The sequence below is a fragment of the Mustela erminea genome, chromosome 6 (genome assembly GCF_009829155.1).
Source record: "Mustela erminea isolate mMusErm1 chromosome 6, mMusErm1.Pri, whole genome shotgun sequence".
Taxonomy (NCBI): Eukaryota; Metazoa; Chordata; class Mammalia; order Carnivora; family Mustelidae; genus Mustela; species Mustela erminea.
In genome coordinates this window covers 99442637-99468580 of record NC_045619.1, presented here as the reverse complement: position 1 = coordinate 99468580, position 25944 = coordinate 99442637, and the positions used below count along the sequence as shown (strand labels likewise).

General features: G+C 39.3%; 1 protein-coding gene and 1 long non-coding RNA gene across 5 annotated transcripts in view; one reads left to right on the top strand and one right to left on the bottom strand.

Annotated features, from left to right (window-relative positions):
- Positions 1 to 25518, top strand: part of LOC116594024 — an 84600-nt gene extending 59082 nt beyond the window's left edge. Inside the window, exon 3 of the long non-coding RNA XR_004287038.1 lies at positions 25134 to 25518. This is a non-coding gene — a long non-coding RNA (uncharacterized LOC116594024). The remainder of the gene's footprint in view (positions 1 to 25133) is intronic.
- C6H12orf56 (chromosome 6 C12orf56 homolog) overlaps positions 1 to 25944 on the bottom strand; it is a 109490-nt gene that overhangs the window by 30891 nt on the left and 52655 nt on the right. For all 4 annotated transcript variants that reach the window (XM_032348861.1, XM_032348862.1, XM_032348864.1 and 1 more), the window contains exons 4-6: positions 16070 to 16475; positions 10862 to 10935; positions 4345 to 4489 (exon numbers count right to left, since the gene is read on the bottom strand). In XM_032348861.1, coding sequence (XP_032204752.1) covers positions 4345 to 4489; positions 10862 to 10935; positions 16070 to 16475 — 625 coding nt within the window. The remainder of the gene's footprint in view (positions 1 to 4344; positions 4490 to 10861; positions 10936 to 16069; positions 16476 to 25944) is intronic.

Below are 25944 nucleotides of genomic sequence, written 5' to 3'. Positions count from 1 at the left end.
TTTCATCCCAAAGCAACAGAATACACATTCTTCTCTAATGCACATGGAACATTCTCCAGAATAGATCACATCCTCGGTCCTAAATCAGGACTCAACCGGTATCAAAAGATTGGGATCATTCCCTGCATATTTTCAGACCACAATGCTCTGAAGCTAGAACTCAACCACAAGAGGAAGTTTGGAAAGAACCCAAATACATGGAGACTAAACAGCATCCTTCTAAAGAATGAATGGGTCAACTGGGAAATTAAAGAAGAATTGAAAAAAATCATGGAAACAAATGATAATGAAAATACAACGGTTCAAAATCTGTGGGACACAACAAAGGCAGTCCTGAGAGGAAAATATATAGCGGTACAAGCCTTTCTCAAGAAACAAGAAAGGTCTCAGGTACACGACCTAACCCTACACCTAAAGGAGCTGGAGAAAGAACAAGAAAGAAACCCTAAGCCCAGCAGGAGAAGAGAAATCATAAAGATCAGAGCAGAAATCAATGAAATAGAAACCAAAAAAACAATAGAGCAAATCAACGAAACTAGGAGCTGGTTCTTTGAAAGAATTAATAAAATTGATAAACCCCTGGCCAGACTTATCAAAAAGAAAAGAGAAAGGACCCAAATAAATAAAATCATGAATGAAAGAGGAGAGATCACAACTAACACCAAAGAAATACAAACTATTATAAGAACATACTATGAGCAACTCTATGCCAACGAATTTGACAATCTAGAAGAAATGGATGCATTCCTAGAAACATATAAACTACCACAACTGAACCAGGAAGAAATAGAAAGCCTGAACAGACCCATAACCAGTAAGGAGATTGAAACAGTCATTAAAAATCTCCAAACAAACAAAAGCCCAGGGCCAGACGGCTTCCCGGGGGAATTCTACCAAACATTTAAAGAAGAACTAATTCCTATTCTCCTGAAACTGTTCCAAAAAATAGAAATGGAAGGAAAACTTCCAAACTCATTTTATGAGGCCAGCATCCCCTTGATCCCAAAACCAGACAAGGATCCCATCAAAAAAGAGAGCTATAGACCAATATTCTTGATGAACACAGATGCGAAAATTCTCACCAAAATACTAGCCAATAGGATTCAACAGTACATTAAAAGGATTATTCACCACGACCAAGTGGGATTTATTCCAGGGCTGCAAGGTTGGTTCAACATCCGCAAATCAGTCAATGTGATACAACACATCAATAAAAGAAAGAACAAGAACCATATGATACTCTCAATAGATGCTGAAAAAGCATTTGACAAAGTACAGCATCCCTTCCTGATCAAAACTCTTCAAAGTGTAGGGATAGAGGGCACATACCTCAATATCATCAAAGCCATTTATAAAAAACCCACCGCAAATATCATTCTCAATGGAGAAAAACTGAAAGCTTTTCCGCTAAGGTCAGGAACACGGCAGGGATGTCCATTATCACCACTGCTATTCAACATAGTACTAGAAGTCCTAGCCTCAGCAATCAGACAACAAAAGGAAATTAAAGGCATCCAAATCGGCAAAGAAGAAGTCAAATTATCACTCTTCGCAGATGATATGATACTATATGTGGAAAACCCAAAAGACTCCACTCCAAAACTGCTAGAACTTGTACAGGAATTCAGTAAAGTGTCAGGATATAAAATCAATGCACAGAAATCAGTTGCATTTCTCTTCACCAACAATAGGACAGAAGAAAGAGAAATTATGGAGTCAATCCCATTTACAATTGCACCCAAAACCATAAGATACCTAGGAATAAACCTAACCAAAGAGGCACAGAATCTATACTCAGAAAACTATAAAGTACTCATGAAAGAAATGGAGGAAGACACAAAGAAATGGAAAAATGTTCCATGCTCCTGGATTGGAAGAATAAATATTGTGAAAATGTCTATACTACCTAAAGCAATCTACACATTTAATGCACTTCCGATCAAAGTACCATCCATCTTTTTCAAGGAAATGGAACAAATAATCCTAAAATTTATATGGAACCAGAAAAGACCTTGAATAGCCAAAGGGATATTGAAAAAGAAAGCGAAAGTTGGTGGCATCTCAATTCCGGACTTCAAGCTCTATTACAAAGCTGTGATCATCAAGACAGCATGGTACTGGCACAAAAACAGACACATAGATCAATGGAACAGAATAGAGAGCCCAGAAATAGACCCTCAACTCTATGGTCAACTAATCTTCGACAAAGCAGGAAAGAATGTCCAATGGAAAAAGACAGCCTCTTCAATAAATGGTGTTGGGAAAATTGGACAGCCACATGCAGAAAAATGAAATTGGACCATTTCCTTACACCACACACAAAAATAGACTCAAAATGGATGAAGGACCTCAATGTGCGAAAGGAATCCATCAAAATCCTTGAGGAGAACACAGGCAGCAACCTCTTTGACCTCAACCGCAACAACATCTTCCTAGGAACATCGCCAAAGGCAAGGGAAGCAAGGGCAAAAATGAACTATTGGGATTTCATCAAGATCAAAAGCTTTTGCACAGCAAAGGAAACAGTGAACAAAATCAAAAGACAACTGACAGAATGGGAGAAGATATTTGCAAACGACATATCAGATAAAGGACTAGTGTCCAAAATCTATAAAGAACTTAGCAAACTCAACACCCAAAGAACAAATAATCCAATCAAGAAATGGGCAGAGGACATGAACAGACATTTCTGCAAAGAAGACATCCAGATGGCCAACAGACACATGAAAAAGTGCTCCATATCACTCGGCATCAGGTAAATACAAATCAAAACCACAATGAGATATCACTTCACACCAGTCAGAATGGCTAAAATCAACAAGTCAGGAAATGACAGATGCTGGCGAGGATGCGGAGAAAGGGGAACCCTCCTACACTGTTGGTGGGAATGCAAGCTGGTGCAACCACTCTGGAAAACAGCATGGAGGTTCCTCAAAATGTTGTAAATAGTACTGCCCTATGACCCAGCAATTGCACTACTGAGTATTTACCCTAAAGATACAAACGTGGTGATCCAAAGGGCACGTGCACCCGAATGTTTATAGCAGCAATGTCCACAATAGCCAAACTATGGAAAGATCCTCGATGTCCATCAACAGATGAATGGATCAAGAAGATGTGGCATATATACACAATGGAATACTATGCAGCAATTAAAAGCAATGAAATCTTGCCATTTGCGACAACATGGATGGAACTAGAGCGTATCATGCTTAGCGAAATAAGTCAAGCAGAGAAAGACAACTATCATATGATCTCCCTGATATGAAGAAGTGGTGATGCAACATGGGGGCTTAAGTGGGTAGGAGAAGAATCAATGAAACAAGATGGGATTGGGAGGGAGACAAACCATAAGTGACTCTTAATCTCACAAAACAAACTGAGGGTTGCTGGGGGGAGGGGGGTTGGGAGAAGGGGGTGGGGTTATGGACACTGGGGAGGGTATGTGCTTTGGTGAGTGCTGTGAAGTGTGTAAACCTGGCGATTCACAGACCCGTACCCTTGGGGATAAAAATATATGTTTATAAAAAATAAAAAATTTAAAAAAAAAAGAAAGAAAAAAGGATACAACACAGAGCCATCAATATGAGCTCCACCCAAGGCAGGGCTCACCCCCTCACTTAGGCCTCATTAGCAACACAACAGTACTCACTGGGGCTTCTGAATCCCTTCACCTGATACTGAATATGAAATTAAGTAAGTCTTTGCAGAGTAAGTCTGTAACTTGCTGCATGAGTGTTAGGTTGCTTTGACTCCCCAAGAATTACCTTTTTAAAAATAACAGTCATACACTCAAAAGTCACCTTTTTTCATTTTTACTTTTTATTATATGGATACCTGAAGGTAAGACTTCTTGAAATCTACTCCTCCATCTCACAGCCCGTACTCATGCATCTTGCATGCCAGAAGCTTCCTCTCTAATTATCTGTCTTTGACTTGACAACCCAATCCATCTAAGGTACTGTCTTGCTACCATTGTCTTCTTACCCCATTTCCCTGTAACACACATACACAGTACTGATTAAATCACAATATTTCAAGTACTGAGTCAGGACAGCATCAATATTCTAAAATACAGCTTCCATCAGGGCACTGGGTGACCTAGTCAGTTAAGAGTCTGACTCTTGGTTTCGACTTGGGGCTCTGTACTCAGCGGGGAGTCTGCTGGAGGATTGCCTCTCTCCCTCTATGCTCTTCCCTCCCCCTACATGCTCTCTCTGCCCCCCCATAACAAAATGCATCCCTGAATACAAGACATTTAGTTGTATTTTACCTTATGCTTGATTATACTGCATCAGATAAACAGGTAGAACAAGTTTCAAAGATTAAAAATAAATCACCTACTTTCCAAAAAAGCCGTTTCAGAATGAAGTTTTTCTGGGCTGCTACTTTAAGTTCTGTAATCAAGCAAAGTATCTTCCTTAAAGTATTGCCTTTAAGAAAAAGTTCAGATTTCAGTTGACTGAAGTGCTTTATTTTCTCCTCAGATCTACAGAAACACACACAAAAATATTTCCATTTAAAAAATAATAAGAAACAGCAATTGAGGAATATCAGCGATTATTGACAGGTCTGTAAAACTTTGTTACTAATGAAATTTTCATTAGTTTTGTGCTTCTGCCTTTATCACTCTTTAGTAATGAACCTTGCTTTCCCCAGGTTGAAATATTTATTACTCCCGCCGGACATACTTTTCCCCATACCCCTTTACTCAAGTGGTATCCAGCCCATCAGGAATACTCTCAGTGTCCCTCGGAAACTGTGGTCTCTCTTCCATCGCCTAGCCCACAGTTTGTTCACATACCATTTACCATACTGCATGAACCATGTGTAATATTATTTGCTTCATATTTTTTCTTTAAATCAACTCACTTTGTGTGCGGGTGTAGAGAAGTTCATTTATGTAAGATTTTCTTTATTTAAGAGAGAGAATAAGCACGTGCACTCATACATGGGAGCAGAGGGAGGGCAGAGAGAGGGAGAGAATCTCACACAGACTCTGCACAGAGCACAGAGCCCCACCAGGGGCCTGATCTCACGACCCTGAGATCATGACTGGAGCTGAAACCAAGAGTCGGACACCTAACCAACTAAGCCACCCAGGCAACCGGAGAAGTTTATTTGTAAAGAAAACTTTATATCACAGCCTTACAGGGAGAACCAGCATTAATTGCAATAGTAGCAGGTAACTGTGAAAGCAGCATGAAAGCATCACAAGTTCTAAGTCAATGCACGCATTCCAAGCCTGAGACTCTCTGTCTTTGATAGAAAGGCCGATGAGCATGAGTTAGAGAGCTGCCATTTCTGGCACCAAGCCGAGGGCTTCTCCCTAATGAGACTGGACTACTTGGAAAAGGAATCACCTTTCCACGATGGAATTCTAAGTTATTTCCTGCCATGTCCGAGTACCAAATGCATTCATCTCTTGTCACTGACTGGTGTGTGTTCTACAGTCAGGAAAAGCTGGCTTTGCTGAAAAGAGGAACACCTTCCCCTTACAGCTTTCCCTAATTCCATCGTGAATGGGGAACCTCTCCTATAGCACTTTTTCCACACTTCTTAAATATCACACTAATTCTGTTTTGCCGCATTGTTGTAATTTGTGTACCTGTCCTGGGCACTTTTCATGGACTAGCTTGTTCAGTCCCACTAAGAGGGTTAGAGCTGGGAATTACTGTTGCATTTATAGGATGTTAGATGGGTTAAGTAACATGTCCAAGTTCATACTGGCTGGCTCAGTCATGACCTTGATTTCAGGATCATGAGTTCAAGTCCCATGTTGGGCATAGAGCTTACTTCAAAAAAAAAAGAAAAAAGAAAAAGAAAGGGTGTGAAGTAATGCTAGGAGAGGCATTTCATGTTCTGTGTAGGTGATGGAAACTTCAGAATTTCTGACTTGAATTAAAAATATTTTTACCACCTACTCCACAAATCTTGATACCAACCATTTATCCCAATTCTACTAAATGGAATCTTAGCTCTTGCCCATTACCTCCCCTGTGTTTTTTAAAAAAAAAAAATCTAGGATGTTCTCTTATCCAATCAATGAGCTTCCTTTTTTTTTTTTTTTAAGATTTTATTTATTTGTCAGAGAAAGAGAGAACACAAGCAGGGGGAGCAGCAGGTAAAAGAAAAAGCAAACTCCCCACTGAGCAAGGAGCCTAGCACTGGACTGGATCCCAGAATCCTGAGATCATGACCTGAGCCAAAGTTAGATGCTTAACTTACTGAGCCACTCAGGCATCCCAATGAGCCTCTCTTATTAACAAAAACATTAAGACTTCCCCCCAAACAGCCTCTTTTCTAGTGGAGAACATGGAAGAGAAATCATCATCAAGAATTCAGTGGCAGAAGTCACAGAGGCAAGGGGTGCCTGAGTGGCTCAGTTGGTTTTATTGTCTGCCTTCAGCTCAGGTCATGATCCCAGGGTCCTGGGATCGAGCCCCCACATCGGGCTCCCTGCTCATATAGGAACTCGCTTCTCCCTCTCTCTCTGCCTTCCCCCCAGCTTGTGTGCTCTCTCTCTCTCTCATTCTGCTCTCTCAAATAAATAAATAAAACATTTTTTAAAAAAGTCACAGAGGCAGAAGAACATGATTATAAACATAGGGATCAGGGCACCTGGGTAGCTCAGTGGGTTAAGGCCTCTGCCTTCGGCTCAGGTCATGATCTCAGGGTTCTAGGATAGAGCCCCGCATAGGGCTCTCTGCTTGGCAGGGAGCCTGCTTCTTCCCTTCTCTCTCTGCCTGCCTCTCTGCCTACTTGTGATCTCTGTCTGTCAAATAAATAAATATAATAAAAAAAAATAAACATGGGGATCAGAGTTATAGATCTGTCTCTACTTAGCTGAGTAATTACCATTACCCAGTCTCTCTGTGCCTCAGTTTCCTCATCTGTAAAATGGGAAGTCCTCCTGTTTTGATATTTCAGTCTGTGCTTAGTTAGCACACAATAAGTATTTAATAAATGGTTTCTAAATAAAATAGGAATGAGCTTTGAGATCCTACTTCCCTATACATCCACTTCTAATTACAATCACATTTCATTAAAAAAAACTATAAAATTCCTCTATTCTCTGAGAACTGCAAAAATAGCAGGAATGTAGTTTTCACAAACTGATGAGCTTAGGAAGGCACAAGCTTGGAAAGAATACCAGCTGAATTACTTTCAAATTGACTTTCCTATTTTTCGTATTCGTCAGCAATTTGCTGTGATCCGTATAGAAACAGTTTTTATCTTGTGGCACCTATGATAACAGACTGTAATAACAAACTTTTCTTTCAAAAAAAACAAAACAAGGGTGCCTGGGTGGCTCAGTCGGTTAAGCATGTGACTTCGGTTAGGTCAAGATCCCAGGATCCAGGGATGGAGCCTGCAGGGGGCTCCATATTAATCAAGGAGTCTGCTTGTCCCTTTGCCCCTCCCCGCCAAGTAAATAAATAAAATCTTTATAAATAAATAAATAAATAAATAAATAAATAAATAAATGGAATTTCATAAGAAAAAGCATTCCTCCTTATACTAAAAATCAATTCATATATGAATTGAGGGCTCAAATACATCATAAATACAAGTTAAATTTAGCAGTCTGTATTTCTATAGAGTCACAGTTTTTTTTAATCTTTCAGAGAACATTTGTCTTTATATTGATGATAAACTTTATTTGACTAATTTAAATAATAAAAAGTCTAGTGCCAGAAGACTCCCTTATTTAATTTCAGAACAGGGGAAGATTTTTCATTAATTTTAACATATTTTATATTTTCATCAGCTAGAAAACATAAATTCACCCAAATAGTGTGGCAAGATGGATTCTTCATCTAATGATAAGCTGTTTTTCCTGTATTTTTTTTTCATTTTTGTGGATATTTTATATAAATAATACATCTGTATAATGCTTTACAACTGGAAAGGGTTTATCATAGATTATCTCAAAAGCACTGTGTGTATGTTCACAGGGGTCCCTATAAATCCATGTGAACTTACAGAACTCATGTTTGTAACAGCTCTAGTTTGAAAACCCAAAGAGTATATATTTACTCCCCTTAAACTTAAGGTACCTTGCAGGCAGAGAACTCTCTTGTATATCTTATACATATTAGCACATTCCTCACAGTGCATTTTAAATTACTGCATTTTAAATGCTGCCTTTAGGAATTAACTTTGAAAGAAATTGCTTTCCCTGAGTCAAGCTAGTGGTAGAACTCTCCTCACCTTCAATGACAAATTTCAAGTCACTCATATACAAAGTTAACGTCTATTTTATTATCCAGTTAGTTTTAAAATCACTTTAAATAAGCACTGAAATTAAAACTGATACATTTTTAAAGTAAACATATGAAAACATATAGGAATTCTTTTTTTAAAACATGTAGAGGTACTCCTGGGTAGCTCAGTCGGTTAAGCATCTGCCTTTGGCTCAGGTCATGATCTCAGAGTCCTGGGATGGAGTCCTGCGTCGGGCTCCTTGCCCCCCTGCTTGTGCTCTCTCTCTCTGACAAATAAATAAAATCTTTTAAAAAAATGTAGAAATTCTAAGCCATCCATATTACCATCTTAAAAAAAAAAAAGAAATCACAAACATTGTTATTTAACTCCTACAAACCTCAGAACACAAGACAAACATTTCTTACAAGATCATCATTATCACATTCATCAAAATTATCAGTAATTTTTTGCTGTTGGTTAATACCCAGTTCATACTCAAATGTCCTCTATTGCCTTAGAAATGTCTTTTTACTTTTGGTTTATTAAAATCAAGATATAAATAAGATACTTGTTATATTTGTTTATTATGTTTCTTTTTTTTTTTAAGATTTGATTTGACAGAGAGAGATCACAAGTAGGCAGAGAGGCAAGCAGAGAGAGAGAGAGGAGGAAGTAGGCTCCCTGCCGAGCAGAGAGCCCGATGTAGGATTCGATCCCAGAACCCTGAGATCATGACCTGAGCTGAAGGCAGAGGCTTAACCCACTGAGCCACCCAGGCACCCCTATTATGTTTCTTAATTAAGCCTTTTAAAAACTTTTCTTACGGAAAATTTTAAACATATACAAAAATGGAGAAAACTGAAGAGAAACACTATGTATCTGTCTCCTAGATCCAATAATCTTCAACATTTTTCCAGTCTTGTTTTATCTATTCCCTTACTTACACACACACACATATGCACACACACACACACACACACACACACACGTGTTTTAAAATAAAAATAAAATATACATACTATAAAATTTACCACTGTAACCATTTTCAGGTGTACAATTCAGTGGTATTAAGTGCATTCACAGTGTTTTGCAACCATCACTACTATACTCTCCATTTCCATCTTCCCAAACAGAAACTCTACACTGATTAACTATAGGTCCCCATTCCTCTCTCCCTTCAGCCATAGTAACCTCTATTTTATTTTTTGTTTCTATGAATTTGCCTATTCTCAATGCCTCAAATAAGTGGAATCATGCAATAATTGTCCTTTTGGTCTGGCTTATTTCACTTAGCAGAATTTATTCAAGGTTCATCCATGTTGTCACACGTGTCAAAATTTCATTCCTTTTCAAGGCTAACAGGCCCACACTTTTAAGTCAGATTCAGGTTTAATTGTTTTAACAATTTACTCATTCATTCTATAAAGGCAGCCTACTATGTGCCAGTGACCAATGTACAGTCCCAGCCCTTAAGGAGCAGCACACAATCAAAAAAGCAGCCGTAAGAGAGACTGTTAAATACTACAAGATCGTAAGCACAGGATATTATGGAAGAGCCTCTCTCTCTCTCTTTTTTAAAATTTTTAATAGATTTTATTTACTTAGAGAGTAGGGAACAGGGAGAGCAGCAGGCAGAGGGAGGGGAAGAAGCAGACTTCCCGCTGAACAGGGAGCCCTACATGGGGCTCAGTCCTAGGATCCTGAGACCATGACCTGAGCCAAAGGCAGATGCTTAACCAACTGGGCCACCCAGCTGCCCCACAGCAGACCCTCCTAATGCAGCTTTGAGAAATTATTATTGTTTTTTTTTTTTGAGAAATGATTTTTAAAGAAAGGGATAGGAAGCTAAGACTTGATGGGTTGAAGTCATTCATGAAGGAGAAGAAGAATAGAGAGTAGGATTCTAGAATGGAGGAAAAAACAAAAAACCAGGAAGCTTTCTGAGAACTGGATCAGTTTCTGAGTCTGGATCAGGAGCTCAGGGCAGGAGTTAAGGGGACATGATAGTTGAAAATGAAAAAATGAAGAGACATCAGGAAGATCTTTATAAGCTGTTTAGATTTTCTCCTAAGGGCAATGGAGAGCCATTCAAAGGCTTGAAGGCAGGGGATTACATCCTCAGATCTGTGCTTCCAAAAGATTTCTTTGGTTACAGAGAATGGTTTAGAGAAGGTCAAGAGTGAAGGCAGAGGCCAGCCAGGATAATACTGTAGGAGCTGAGAACAAAGTTAATTGGGCTGAGCATGTGACAGTGGAAAGAAGTAGATATTATCCAGATAGAGTAGAGAAGAACAGTGAGTCCTGTGACAATTGACTGGCTGCAGGGGTCGGGGGTGGTGAAGCGGGGAGAGAGAAGGTAAAAATGACATTCAGGACACTGCCTTAGGTGATATAGGGATAAGGACAGCAGGCCCTGTGTTAGGAGACGCAAGAGGAAAGTCAGGTCCCAGAAGGAAGATGCCAAGTTCCATTTTGAATAGGTTCTTGGAAGACCTATAGAGGTGATGTCCAGTGGGTAATTGTGTTTGCAGACCTAAATTCCGAGCAGACATTGAAGTAGAGGTATGGATGTGATAGGCAGCAACACATGGAGTTAAGAGAGGCAAAGAGAGAACAGTCCCCCATGCGGCCGTGGCATATCATCACTCCTTACCTATATGGCTTTTGAGTTCCAATAGCAGGACTGAGCTCACTAACATATAAGGGATCTTGTAAAAGAGTAGCTTTCTAAAAGAGAAAAAAATATGGGAATAGTTAGAATTTTTGTTTATTGAAAATCAATTTCTCCTGTTTTAGTCAGTATCATATATCTGTTCCTTAATTCCTGCTATAGTACATGATTTATTTATGTAAATAATGCCAGAGGGAATTATTTTTCCTTATAGTTTTTAAAAAGTTTTAAACATGACATTTGCTCATTATAAAATAATCTATTAAAATCAAATAGTCCAAAAATGCATAAACTAAAAGACAAAATTTCCCTGTCTCTCCCTACTGCTTCCATCCCACTAATCAAAGTACCTTACTATACACCTGAAACCATAGAATACCATACATTAATTATACTGGGGTTAAAAATAACAGTAACAACAGAGTACCTTACTATATTATTTTCAGCTTGGCTTATATCCTTTTAGGCATATAAAAACATATTAATTATAACATACACCTAGAATATATACTTATTAGATGATATATTTTATAATATGCACTTAATACTAGTTAATTTATATCACATTTATTAATCTGGAATTTTTTCCCACTTATTATTATATGGTGTTTTTTCCCATATCTGTGTATATAGGTTTACTTCTCTCTTTTTAATGATTACCTAGTATTCCATGGTATAGATTATAGAATAGTTTTGTTAACTACTCCCCTATCAATAGGGTTATTTTTCCCTTAAATCTTTAGTGTTGCCATTTTCCATTCATTCTGGGTCCCCCTAAAATATGGGTCAGTAGTGTTCAGCAAGTTCTCTAAATAATCTTTTTTTTTTTTTTTTAAGATTTTATTTATTTATTTGACAGAGAGAGATCACAAGTAGGGAGAGAGGCAGGCAGAGAGAGAGGAGGAAGCAGGCTCCCTGCTGAGCAGAGAGCCCGACGCGGGACTCGATCCCAGGACCCTGAGATCATGACCTGAGCCGAAGGCAGCGGCTTAACCCACTGAGCCACCCAGGCGCCCTAAATAATCTTTTATTTTATGTTGAGGCCTAACAGATGGGTCAGAATTTCTGAAATGTTGCTGATTTATAACTCCAAACAAACTTACCTCTATCTTATTCCTTAATATCAGAGCAGGATGGTGGGTGGATGGGCCGGCGGAAGTAAGTGCTTTTTCTCACTACTTTTGTTTTTATTATCTGTTTGGTGTTTTTTTTTTTTTTTTTTTAAGTAGGCTCCACACCCAGTATGGAGCCCAACCCAGGGCTTGACCTCACAACCCTGAGATCAAGACCCAAGCTGAGATCAAGAGTTGGATGCTTAACCAACCAAGCCACACAGGCACCCCATTTTTGTTTTTTAAAGTAAGCTCTACCCCCAGCATGAGTCTCAAACGACCCCAAGATCAAGAGTTGCATGCTCTACTAACTGAACCAGCCAGGTGCCCGTGTTCCCCCTACTTTTATCATTGCTTTCAGTTAAAAAAATACCATCTTATTTTTCCTCTCTAAATGTTTGTGTTTATGGGGGTGCCTGGGTGGCTCAGTCAATTAAGCAACTAACACTTGCTTTCAGCTCTGGTCTGGATCTTAGGGTTGTGAGGTCAAGCCCCACATAAGCCTACTTTTGGGAGAAGTGAGGTAGGGTTATGGACATTGGGGAGGGTATGTACTTTGGTGAGTGCTATGAAGTGTGTAAACCTGGCGATTCACAGACCTGTACCCCTGGGGATAAAAATATATTATATGTTTATAAAAAATTAAAAATTAAAAAATAAATAAATAAAATTAAAAACTTTTAAAAAAAGTTTACATTTACTTTAAATCTAGAATTTTAATTTGAGGATACTCCTTAGTGATTTAGCTTTCTAACACCTGTCTTCACAACATATGAAGGGCAAAGAATTGCTCTATATTGCTTTTGTAGAATTTGAGATGCTAAAGAACTCCGATGTAATTATTGTTGGTGAAAGTTACAGATAAAATGGGTTACTGAAGGAGACTCAGCTGTTTGGAAACCCTTAAAATCAGAATGAGTGCTAATTTCTCACTGGATGTTTTAGGTTTACCTATAAGAGAGTTTAAATGCCCATTCTTTTTTCCCCAGTAGCATTCCCCTACCTCAACGTGAATGATCATTCTGGATCTCAAAGCATAAGAGATCAGTTAGCCAAGATAATTCTGACTGATTTAGGGGATGATATATTTTTTTAATTTCCTAAAACTTATGAAGGTATCACCAAGAATAACCAAAGTCATCAACATGATGAAAGAATTAAACAGTGTCACAAAAAAGTCACAACTTTTAAAATGTTTATATTGAATTAATATCTTATTCTTACTAGAATGAATGCTAACTGGATTTATCACTTATGTGTGAAATATTTGCTTACCCATTTTCCATCTTTCAAGGGATACAACATTATTATTTTTGAAAGGGGGAAATGGCAGAGGGAAAGGGAGAGAAAGAATCTTAAGCAGAAACCACGCCCAATACAGAGCCAGAGGCGGAGCTTGATCTCACGGCCCTGAGATCATGACCTGAGCTAAAATCAAGAGTCGGATAATTAACCAACTCTGAGTCACCAGTGTGGCCCAAAACATTGTTTTTTAATGATAGTATCTACAATTGAAAGATAACCCCCTTCCACCCACATTTACTTCAGTGGAAAAAATCAGACTACTTAAGTTCAAATCTCAGCTCCATGCAACTTGTGCAAACTTGCATATATTATTAAATTTCTCAATGCCTTAATTTCCTCATCTACAAAACAAGAATAACAGTCCTACTCCTGGGGTTGTTGTACAGATTAAATGAGTTAATATATAGAAAGCATCAAAGCAGATCCTACCTGTTAATACATGTCAGTTATTGTTATTGCTTTTATTATCAAAAGGGCTAGGAGTTTGCCTATCTGACTTGCCCCAGCCATGCCTCTGCAGCAGAGTTAAAAAGTAGTTGAGCCCTGAGTGTTGTATATAAGGGATGAATCACTAAATTGTACTCCAGAAACCAATACTGTATGTTAAATACCTAAAATTTAAATTTAAAAAATTTTTTTTAAATAAATGAAAATAAATGTTACAGTTAATCTTTTGATTCACTATTATTACACTAATAAACCTTAACCATCTTATTAAAAATATTAATAGTAATAATAAAACAAATAAAAAGTAAAAAAGTAGTACTAAGACCAGGAGTTAGTCAAGTTAGGGAACATAAACAGTCATTTTGAAGTATTTAGATAGATTAAGTTTTGGTTTTCCTATTAGAACATATGTGGCCTCCTTTCAATAGGCCAGGGTTTCCCCTCTATCTGTGATTTGTTTACATTCTTAATTTGAAAAGCACTGTTTAAAAATTTAGGAGCGCCTGGCTGGCTCAGTTGGTAAAACATGTGGCTCTTGATCTTGGGGTTGTAAATTTAAGCTTCACGTTGGGTGTGGAGTTTACTTAAAAATAAAATCTTTAGGGGCACCTGAGTGGCTCAGTCAGTTGAGCATCCCTTCAGCTCAGGTCATGATCCCAGGGTCCTGGGATCCAGTTCCGCACTGGGCTCCCTGCTCAGTGGAGAGCCTGCCTCTCCCTCTCCCTGCTGCTCTGCTTACTTGTGGTCTCTGTCTCTCTGTCAAATAAATAAGCAAAATCTTAAAAACTAATAATAATAATAGGGGTGCCTCAGTCATTAAGCGTCTGCCTTCAGCTCAGGTCGTGATCCAGGGTCCTGGGACTGAGCCCTGCATCAGGTTCCCTGCTCGGCGGGAAGCCTGTTTCTCCCTCTCCTATGCCCCCTGCTTGTGTTCCTTTTCTCACTGTCTGCCTCTCTGTCAAATAATCAAATAAATAAATAAATAAATAAATAAATAAATAAATGTATATATATAATAAAAAATAAATTAAAGCTTTAAAAATAAAAATTTAAGGAGGAATTTTGAATATTTGACATTTAAACATGAAACATTCTGAACTATGAGAAAAAACTTAAGATTTGCCTTGAAATCTTTCAGTTTTTAGTCATTCATAAAACCTCCTGCTTCCCTAGCTTCTTCTGAAGGAAAAGAGCCTTTTGTATTTCCTTAATATTATTATGTTGGCAGATCAATGATAAAAATTATGTATCTTTGAAGATAATTGAAAAGGATCATATTATTCAGGTGTAATAAATTACTTATTTTAAAACTGATCCTGTTATATAAGAAAAAGGTCCCTAAATAAGAGTTCTGACTCTCATTAAACCCACTCTATAACCTTGAGTGAGTCACCTAAAATATTCAGTTTCCTCATTTATAAAATAAGGTACTTAGACTAGATAATCTCTATAAAATTGCCTGGTCCTGTAACAGTGGCTCCCATTAACCTACTTTTTCAATAGTGCAGCTAAGAAATACAGAGACAGGGCGTCTGGGTGGCTCAGTGGCTTACGCCTCTGCCTTCAGCTCAGGTCATAATTTAAGGGCCCTGGGATTGAGCCCCGCATCCGGCTCTCTGCTCAGCGGGGAGCCTGTTTCCCTCCCTCTCTCTCTGCCTACTTGCGATCTCTCTCTGTCAAATAAATGAATAAAATTAAAAAAAAATACAGAGACACACTGACAGTGTTGAACTTTTTGTGGGCTCGATGTTCTCTGAAAGCAGAAATGGCTGAGAAGTCACCCCAGCCAACTGAAAAAGACCACCCTGCTCACAAATATTTCAAGACCTTCTCCAGGATTCCCAGGAGACCCTTATCAACCCACCTCTGTAAAACCCCTGGTCCATCTCCCTTTTCTTTAAGACACTCCTCATTAATGAGCATTGTCCTTCTTGCGCTAGCCTGAATACAGTCAAATCCGTAATTGTCCAGTGTGTTTATCTTTCATATTATTAAATTCCAAGGGTAAATTTCCAAAATGGACATTTTGGGAAGCAGGAAAGGCATGTTTGCTTTAAAAATACTTGAGCCAGGGGTGCCTGGCAGGCACAATTGATTAAGTGGCCACTCTTACTAGTTTTGGTTGAGGTTATAGGGGATCTTACTGAGGACAGCCTCCAAGCTGAGTGGGGAGCCTATTCTGAATTCTCTCTTTCCTTCTGCCTCCCACCCCACCATCCCTCTTGCTTACACACTCTCTCTCTAAAATAAATAAATAAATCTTTAAAAACAAACAAACAAACAAAAAACACTACTCCTGCCAAAGTTAACTTATGAGCACACTTACTATAATATAATTGTTCCATGAACTTTTTAAGTGCAGAAATATTGATGAGGTTGTGGAAATAATGTACAAATGAAGTTCCGATGCCTTTTTCTCTAGGTTTGGGTTGTTCTGTAAAGGGGAGGCCAGGAAGGAATTTCCTAAGTGAAACTCATTTCCTTTCCCATTGCACTTGAAAGGGATTTCACTTAGAGAACCTTTGTGATCTGGAAGTCCCTTGGGTTCTTTTGTGTTGGTTGTGCAAGATGGCACGCTGACAGCCTTTCCAGGGGCTGATGTGGACTGACAGCTCCTCCTGGAGGGGGTCGGTAAGGGTCGAAGGGCACTTTGGCCATGAGAAGACAGCTCCTTGAGGTCTGAAGGACAAAATATAGAGTCCTTGGATGGTGTTCTGCTCTCTTGGTGGTACCTGTCAGGTAGAATTTAATGTTAAACATAATATTTACAATTTAACAGTAAGGAACAAAGAGAACCCAGCAGCCCAACTGCAGCAATTTAAGACTCTGAAGGTAAATAAATGTTTTCCAATAAAAACAAGACTTATTAAGAGAAGGAAGTGATTTAATTTCAGTTGCTTACCTACTGACCTGGTTGGAGGTATAGTAAAATTCTTCATTATACTTTCCTGCTTTCAGAAATAAAACTGTACCCAATGTCATTTAAAGCACTTTCTATATCTAAAGGATGGTGCCTATCCTTCACAGAACCCCAGGATTTACAATAAAAACACTTTTTTTTTTCCTGAAAGCACTTTTTATTCTGCTTTTGAAACCTGACTCTTCTTTCATGGTGCATTTCAAATAGATCCTGTAAAGAAAAAACTACTCATATGGAGTTAGGAAGTGAGATTTTTTAAAAAAATGGTGTTTTCTTGAATTCGTGTCTTGCTAATAGTCCTCTGATTTTCCAGTGTCATTCCAAAAGCATCAGCACATTTTTCAGAATCAGTCCTGTGTTCTACCCTCATTTTCCTTGCTCTCCACCTTGCCATGACCATTTCTCTAAGTCTGCTACATGAGGAAGCAAGTGGGAGAGGCTAAGAAGTTGTAGGGTCATGATGACATCCAAGGTCCAATCCTGGCTCTGCCACTCAGTGGTTTTGTGACTGTGATTGACCTCAGTTTGCTTCAATCTCTGATTTTAAAACAGGAACCAATAATAGCACCAATCTCAAAAAGCTTTTGTGAAGATTAAATAAGGAAATATATGCAATGTGTTTGTAACACTGGAAGCACTCTGTAGGTGCTAGCTATTGATACTATCCTATATTGCCTTGGATTACTGGTTTATCATTTTAGAGTAAAATATGTTGTCCTCTTAGAAGATTGGAACCTTCTTGAAAGTGGAAAGCCACTTTGTTTTTCTTAGTCCTTAAATTAATTTTAAGCATATACAAAATCCATTCATTCTCTATACAGTTTTATGAACTGTGTTGAGTTTCAGCCCTCAGCTCGCTCTGCCCCCAGTATTGCAGGTGCATGTGCACACACACACGCGTGCATGTGTGTACACACACACACCTATAAAGTAGCCACCTCAGTTTGTTCATCCAAATTCCATCCCCTTAAACAGCCACCCCTTGCCGAACCCTCAGGCTTAAGGATATGCACACTGGCTTTGTAGTCCCAGCATGCAATCTGTTTAAGAGCATGAGCAATAGCCTCCTTCCTGCATCCTTCTTGCCCTGTGGATCAGCACATGGCATGGCCAGATTTTAAACACACAACTGAACAAATCCCTATTTAATCCACCACCTCCGAATGCTGCTCAGTAATTATCTCACCTTACGCTGTTTTTCCATAGGATTCTAGTATTATGCAACAGTATTATGTAACAGTATTATCCAAGTGTCTAAGAATATAAGATGCTCACAGTAAGGATTTTCAGGTAAATGAATATGTCCAGCTCAGAAGTGGATGATACGTACTCCAGTCCTCTTTTTAAAGAGATAGTTTTTCTTTATTCCTTCAGATAATATATTCTAAAATTTTCTCTATGGAAATTGAAGAGCGTTAAATAACCAGTATGTAGATTGTGCTACAAAATGTTATAAAATTATGTTAAAATGTTCATTTTAGGCACAATCTATGTTTCATTTAAAAGCCCAGCAAAAATGGTTTCAGGGGGTTACAGAAAATCTCATTTGAAGTGACTGTTACTTATTCGGTTATGTGAAAGATCTATTATTCTGGAGAGATAAAAAGGATTTCTAAAAAGGATTACATTTTTGGCAGCATAAATGAAACTACCATGGAAATTATAGCTTCACCAGTTAAGCAAGCCAACTCATACAACTAAACTGTATTCTTCATTTGAAATTGAGTAATGCCCATATTTACTAGTCTGATTAAAGAGTAGTTTGTTACTAAGCAAGAGTTCTAGAGCCTTGAATTTGCACACATGTTAGCTTCATATTTATAGAGCTAAGTTGCTAAACATCAAGAGTTTTCCTAATGTGCTGACTGTGTATCTCCAGGGAGAGCCCAGCCACATTAAAGGAAGAGATGAGAGAAGTAGGAAAGAGAACTACAAAATCAAAAGTATGCACAAATCACTTTTTTCCCCCTTTTTCCCTCTGCATCAAAGACAGATAAACTCCTCGAGAATGAAAATGTTGGGTCACAGTCCAAAAAGCAACAGGCAAAATGGAACAGCTTCACAAAAATCTGTTAGTCTCAAGTTCAGCTAAGAATAGGAAGTACACACATGCTAGCATATTGATACTCTATGAAGAAATAAAAGTGGTAAATTAGAAAAGATGGGTATTTGATTTAAGAAATTCTTGAAAAGGATAAGAAAGAAGTTGAAAGAATATGAAATGGAGAGTTTAGTTTTCACAGTTAGAAACCTATCACATTGAAATAGATGGTCAGATTAATATGCTAAAAATAAGAAACAAGAACAACAGAGAACAATGATTCTTCTATAAGAAGTCCTACACAGACCTAGATCTCAAGATTTCTTGAATAAAAAATTCCCCTATGAAGAGATGCCTGGCTGGCCCAGTTGGTTAAGCATCTGCATCTGATGGTTAAGCATCTGAGCTGAAGCTCAGCTCATGATCCTAGGGTCCTAGGATGGGGTCCCACATTGGGCTCCTTGCTCAACAGGGAGCTTTTCCCTCTGCCTGCTGCCCTCACTGCTTGTACTCTCCCTCTGTCTCACAAATAAATAAATAAAATCTTTAAAAAAATTCACTGAATGGGCTCAGTAAACAGTATAGAAATGACAGAGAAAGGGTTGATTTTGAAGATAGATGAATAGATGTTATCTGATCTGAATAACAGAGAGTAAAGATTGAAGAAAAACAGGAACAGAATTTCGGGTGACTGTCAGGCAATATGAAAGGTCTAAAATTCATGTCTTCAGAGTCCCAGAAAGAAAGGAGGAAAAGCATGGTGCAGAAAAAAATATTCGAGGAGTCATGGCCAAAAAGTCTCCAAATGTGGCAAAAGACATAAACTTACAGATTCAAGAAACTCAGTGAATCCACAAAAGATAAACTCAAAGAATTACTCACCAGACACATCATAATCAACTTGCTGAAAATAACAAAGGAAACTCAGAGATACTAAGAACTGAATGGCAGTACATGTCAAAATACATGTGACTCAGATAAAATATATTTTACAGAAAAATCTATAGCTGCTTTTAACTCTGAATCCTGTTTAAGTACTAAGGAGAAATTTTTTTTTTAAATTAAAGGCAGTCAACTGCTGTATGTATTCTATTCAAGATTTATACTTCGATTCAGGGGGAGAGATGGGCTGAAGTACACTTACTCCATCTTGACCAGAATCAAAACCTTAATTAATTTTATTACATCAAAATTAAAATTCTGTTCAGTAAAAGATACGACACAAAGCTAAGAGATAGCTGACAAAATGGCAGAAGATAATGTCTAAAACCAACAAGCAGATTCATAGATAGAATGAGCGAAGCACTTCTGAGTATTGACCCCATGGGAATTTTCAGACAGGTCCATGAACGGGGGAAAGAGGGAGGGAAGAGGAAGAGAGTGATGTGGGAGAAGAACCCATATTGATTCTACCCCGATGCTCAGTAAATGTATTTTTATATTTTTATAAATGTAACTGAGCAAAGGATACTAATAATGATAAACTATGAGCAAGTTATGTACACAAGAAGATAGCTGTGTCATGTTTTCAGAATGACGAAGATGTAAAGACGTATTATAAAAATAGTTTTTAGAGGCCTTGAATCCTGTCCCTTGAGCTTCTAAACGTTCCAGGTCCCTGTACTTACACATATGGTATATTTACATAAACACAGGACTGGTCTTCTAAGAGAACAATAGCAACCTATTTTGGAAGAAATTCTTAGAAAATTGATATTAAAAAAAGAAAATTAGTACAGATGGTAACTTGTGCCAAATTATTGCACAACAGCATTTTTATTGTTTAAATACGGTAATGTTATTAGAATAGAAAAGGGGAAAATTATTCCATTTCCAAGGCTTGATAGGGAATTCTGAAGATGCCAAATAAATGATTGCTCAGTGGCTGACTTACTGATAATCAGCAATAACAGAAAAATTAACTTTTAATAAGGACTAAGTGTCACATGTAGTGTAAGTACACGTGCATGATCGCGCCCTCACATATCGCCCCTCTGAGAAAGGAGCTGTCGTGAGCTTTAGCCTCTTCCTGAAGAGTAAAGTGCAGGGAGGTTAAGCCCAAGGCAGTCTGGCTTCAGAGTCAGTCAGTGTGACTGCAGAGCCTTCATGCTTACGTACTACGTGGAGAGAGAGAGCACAGCTCCCCTTTTCTATTTCCTGTCAAGACGTGCAGCTCCTTAGAGAATAAGGTTCACGTTCTTGGTTTCTCCCCCTCCTTCTAGTTTGCTAATGGTGCACCATTAACCATAGCACATTCTCATTCCATTAGGACTGTCAGCCCTACTTCCATTTATTAAACAGATCAGTGTCTCCAAAAGCTCATATCCTTCCCCTGCCATGCACGATGCTTAGAAAATCTACTTTTAAATTTTCACTAGCCAAATATCAGTAGAGACTATACACATCGATGTAGACTCAGATCAGAATCCACTCTCCTGGGTATGGGCCTGACAAGACCTGGTCTGAGACTGAGGCATTGTTGCTATTTCTTTTCCTCCTGGATTATTCAAGGTGAACTCAATTAAATTTATATAAATCTTCCTCTGCACCGACGCTGTAACAGCGTTCTATTGACCTCAGCCTGTCTGTCTGTTTCTTTGCACTCATAAGCAGTAGGCAGTCTTTTTTTTTCCCCCTGCAGCTCTAGGGAACTTTTAAGTAGGTCACAATACTTTATTTCTACTTGAAATAATCTAGTTGGGTTTTCTCCTGTAAAATGCATATGAGAACCTGGAGCCATCCACTGGTGAAGAGGTACATTAAAGCTAGAGAAACCTAAATACTGAGTCTCATCATCAGAGATCACTAGTCTGTTTTCCATCCCTCAGGTGTTAAAAGACCTGTTGTTTACAATTACCCTGAAAAGGAATCATACTTATGTAAGTCTGATGTCCCAAGATAACTGCATCCTTCTTATGACCTGCAGCTTCTCATAATTAGGCCTAAAACTTTACACCTCAGAGGTGTTTCAAAGCTCTGCATATGATAACATTCTTTAGACTTCTAATTACTGTTTTCTATCCTAGCCTGCCTTTTGTTTACGCTGTTGACTCATGTGCTTAATTATGGAGATGATCGCGTTAGAAAGCTGTGGGATGGAGAGTAGACCTAGCTCCCCCTCATCCCCTTGATTTGGAAACTACTCCTGAACACCCAGAAGCTGCCGTGTTTTTAAAACGTCTCTGACCTCTTGGCTGGAGTGGATATTTTTCAAGCTAGGGCATCAGAGACCCTCCCAAGATTTTAAAATTCGATGCAAGAAAGTGTGTGAGGTAGCCTTTGTCTGGTGGTGGGAGCTATAATGTGAATTTAAGACAGGTGGTTACTTTGTTTGTTGCCCCATGAATGATATGGTAGTCCCTGAGACAAAATGAGGCTGATCTACCAACATCAGAGGGTACAAAGTCCTATGCGCATTCAAGTCTCCAGCTTCCGCTATGCCTCATTCTTTCCATTCCTGCATTCTATTGTTTAGCTTCTATCCTTTGCTGATTTCCCCCACGATTGAACATCTAAAATTGAACACAAAGCCCAGCAATTAAAGTGTGCCAGATTAAACAGGTAGGTAGGTAGATCTACATTTGTGTCTGTATTTATGTCTATTCCCCTATATGTCTGTTGAATGAGTGTTGAATTACCTGAGTGGTCCCAGTCATTCCAGTAAATTCCCCTTTTAACCTAAGCTGGATATTTGCTACTTCTAACAGTTCTGACCTCAATGATAACCTAAAACAACTACTGCAAACATTAATTAGAAACCTCTTTTATTTTTCTAAATTGGAAGAAAACAAGGAGAGTATGAGAGTGGTCTAGAAAAGCTGGGACATCAATATGCCAAAACGTGAAATGAAGGATATCGACTCTGAGACATGCGGATGGCTGTTAGTGGGATCGCCTTTCCCTCACTACTTCTAGTTACGAAGGCCATGTTGGCAATTTACTTGGTGTCTTGTGACAACACACAACAGAGACCCTTCCTCCCAGAACTAAGAAGACACAGCACTTAGGGCAACAATGGAATGCATCAACGCCTTTAAGACATGCTTTATTATTTCATGGATTTAGATAAAATCATGCTTCTCCAAGCCTGTATAATACAAGCCAGGCTAGGTTGTAAAGAACATGATGAGTCATTCAACAAATATGAACCAGCTATGATGTGCCAGGTACTAGGCCAAGTGCTCGAAATATATCCGTGTGCAAGAATGTCCAGGTCCCTGCTTTCACGAGGCTTACATTCTAGTGGGAAACAGGAATTAAGCTATCGACACAACTCTATGTGACATTTATGACGGGGCTATGACATAAACAGAGCAGTCTGAGAGCACCTGTGTGCATCTGTTGGAGGGTCGAATGCTTCAGACAGGTGATCAGACAAGACCTGTCTGAGATGTGGGCATTCAGGCTAAGACCTGAAGGATGAGAAAGAGTGAGCCATGTGAAAAGCAGTGTTAAGAGGAGAAAGGGAGTGGAAAGGCCCCGCGGTGGAAGAAGGGCGAGGTGCCCCAGCCTGTGTGGTGAGCGCGGGGTAAAAGGACTGGAGATGAAGCTGGAGACAGGAGCAAAGACCAGGTCTTGCAGGGTTGTCTTGATGTGTAAAAAGTTTTATTTTGGGGGCAATGGGATACTGCTGAAAGGTTTTAAGCAAAACAAAAAGGGGGGTGGGTCATTTGGAAAATGCCCATCACTTTGGCTTTAAGGTGAGTAAGGGATTCAGGAGAGGCAGGATGGTAGCTTGTTTGCACTGTTATCAAAGCTGTCTGGCCACAGACTGGGTGGCTTATTAAAAAAAAAACCAGAAAATTATTGCTCCCAGTTTGGGAGGCTGTAAAGTCCAAGATCGGGGTGCTTGGTATGTTTGCCTTATGGTGAGGACCCTCTTCCTGGTTCCCAGTCGGTTCCTTCCTGCTGTGCCTTTTCACCATGGAAGGAGCTAGTCAGCTCTTTGGAGCCTTTTCTCGAAGAGCACTAACTGCATATCATGAGGCCTCCACCCTCAAGATTAAAGCACCACTCAAAGGCTCACCTCCCATTACTGTCACCTTTGGGGGTTCGGATTTCAGTATAGGAATTTGGGAGGGACACAAAACATTCCAACCACAGCAGAGACCAAGAGTGAAGCAAACCCAGGTGAGAGAGGACAGTTGCTTACCCTGGAGGACTGTGAAAACAGAGAACAGTTGATGGATTATAGATATATTATGGTGTAGAACTCAGGAATCTCAATAATCCGGGAGTCGATTGACTACTTAACCCAGGATTTCCTGAACCTTGGTAGCTAGCTAATAGTAACATCTAGGGAGCTACCCAAAACAACGACTGTTGAGTCACAGCCCCAAAGCTTAGGATTCAGTAGTCTGAAGCCCAGAATTCTGAACTTTATGAACCCTTGAGAGATTTTGGCACGAGGCCAGACTTGAGAAACGTCTGCATTTGTGGTGTTATTCCAGTTGAACTTTATTCCCAAAACACACATGGCCATGTGAGGATGTCTCCTCACATCCTCACATGGCCAAGCCTGTGTACTCATCTCAAAGCAGGAATGACTCTTTAGGAAGCAACAATGAGTGCCCCAGATTTTGGCTTCCTGACAAGCAGGTTCAGGCCCTGTAGACAATCCAACGGCTTGGTGAAATGAACTCTGCTCTTGAACAGAGTAACTAACTAACTCTTACTAACCTTGTTTGGGATATTTAACTTTGTTGAGAAAGTTTCCCAAAAATGTATGGTTCTGTCGTCTTGTAAAAGGCAGAATAGCTGTCCTATGTATAGGCATAGTTGGGGTCCTTCTGCGCGTCACAGGGTCCTCATTATGGTAGTCTAGAACTAGAGCTGGTGAATTGAATTGGCCTCAAACAGCAGGCTCCCAAAGGCAGAGGCTACGGGGAGAGTGGGCTAGCTTTCTGCCCCTCATTCCATCAGGTCTTCAGTAGTTTCCCACCCTTAGCAAGCCACCAAAAATAAATGCATATACCGGGTGTCTGGGTGGCCCAGTAGGTTAAGCTGCTGCCTTCGGCTCAGGTCATGATCCCAGGGTCCTGGGATCGAGTCCCAGTTTGGGCTCTCTGCCTCGGCGGGGAGCCTGCTTTCCTCTCTCTCTCTCTCTCTCTGCCTTCTTCTCTGCCTACTGGTGCTCTCTGTCAAATAAATTAAAAAATCTTAAAAAAAGAAAGAAAGAAAGAAAGAAAGAAAGAAAGAAAGGAAGGAAGAAAGAAAGGAAAGAAAGAAATGCATACAAGGGAAAAAGAGTTTCCTAATCACCACTACCCCACCTTTGCTGCCCTCTTTTATGGAATATCTTTTATGAAAATTCTGGAACTATCACTGGCTCCAGGAAGGATTTGAAACCAATCCAGATCCTCCTCCATATATACTAGTGCAGAGATTAAATTTCTACTAATTTGTTTTGTTTTGTTTTTTCTGTTTCAGGCCAGGATGGAGTAATAAGGACTAAATATGTACTCTCACCTGGAAAAAACAAAAACTGGGAAAACGTACATAAAAAAATAAAAACATCTTTTAAGACACTGGATGTTGGACTACGTAAGACAGTCATCTCCGAGAGGTGGGAAACAAACAAGATGAGACCTAGCAACTGCCCCAGCTTACTGCCTTAAAAAAATTTCCAGGACATAATGCAGGGAGGGAGAGATGTTGATAATGGTCATGCTTTTGTGGGGGTACACATCGGAGAAAATGTATCAAACTGTACGTTTTATTGCAGTTTACTGTGTGTCGGTTTTTGTTTTGTTTTTTAAGATTTTATTTATTTGAGAAAGAGAGAGAACACAGGGATGGGCAGAAGAAGAGGGAGGGGCAGGGTCCCTGCTGAACAAGAAGCCCAATGTGGGGCTTGATGGAGGATCCTGGGATCATGACCTGAGCCTAAGGCAGATGCTTCACCGACCGAGCCACCCAGACGCCCCTGCTGTGTGTCAGTTTTACCTCAACAAGACAAAATTCTACTAAGAGCTTCTTTCCTTGAGCTTCTGGCTTGGTTTCCTATTAAAATGGAAATCCCACTGAAGCGGGAACAGTTTTAAATTCATATTATTACGTTAATCACACTGTGGTGTTCCTAAGAACTGAAGTACAGACTTTCATAGGGAGAGCAAGGACACTACTAGGAAAGGTGAGAGAGGATTGCAGAGAGAGGGGAGAGAGCACCGGGCCGGGGAATGCAAGGAAACTTGTGTTGACAGATGGAATTAGCAGGGGCGGTTCTGTGGAAATGTGTGCT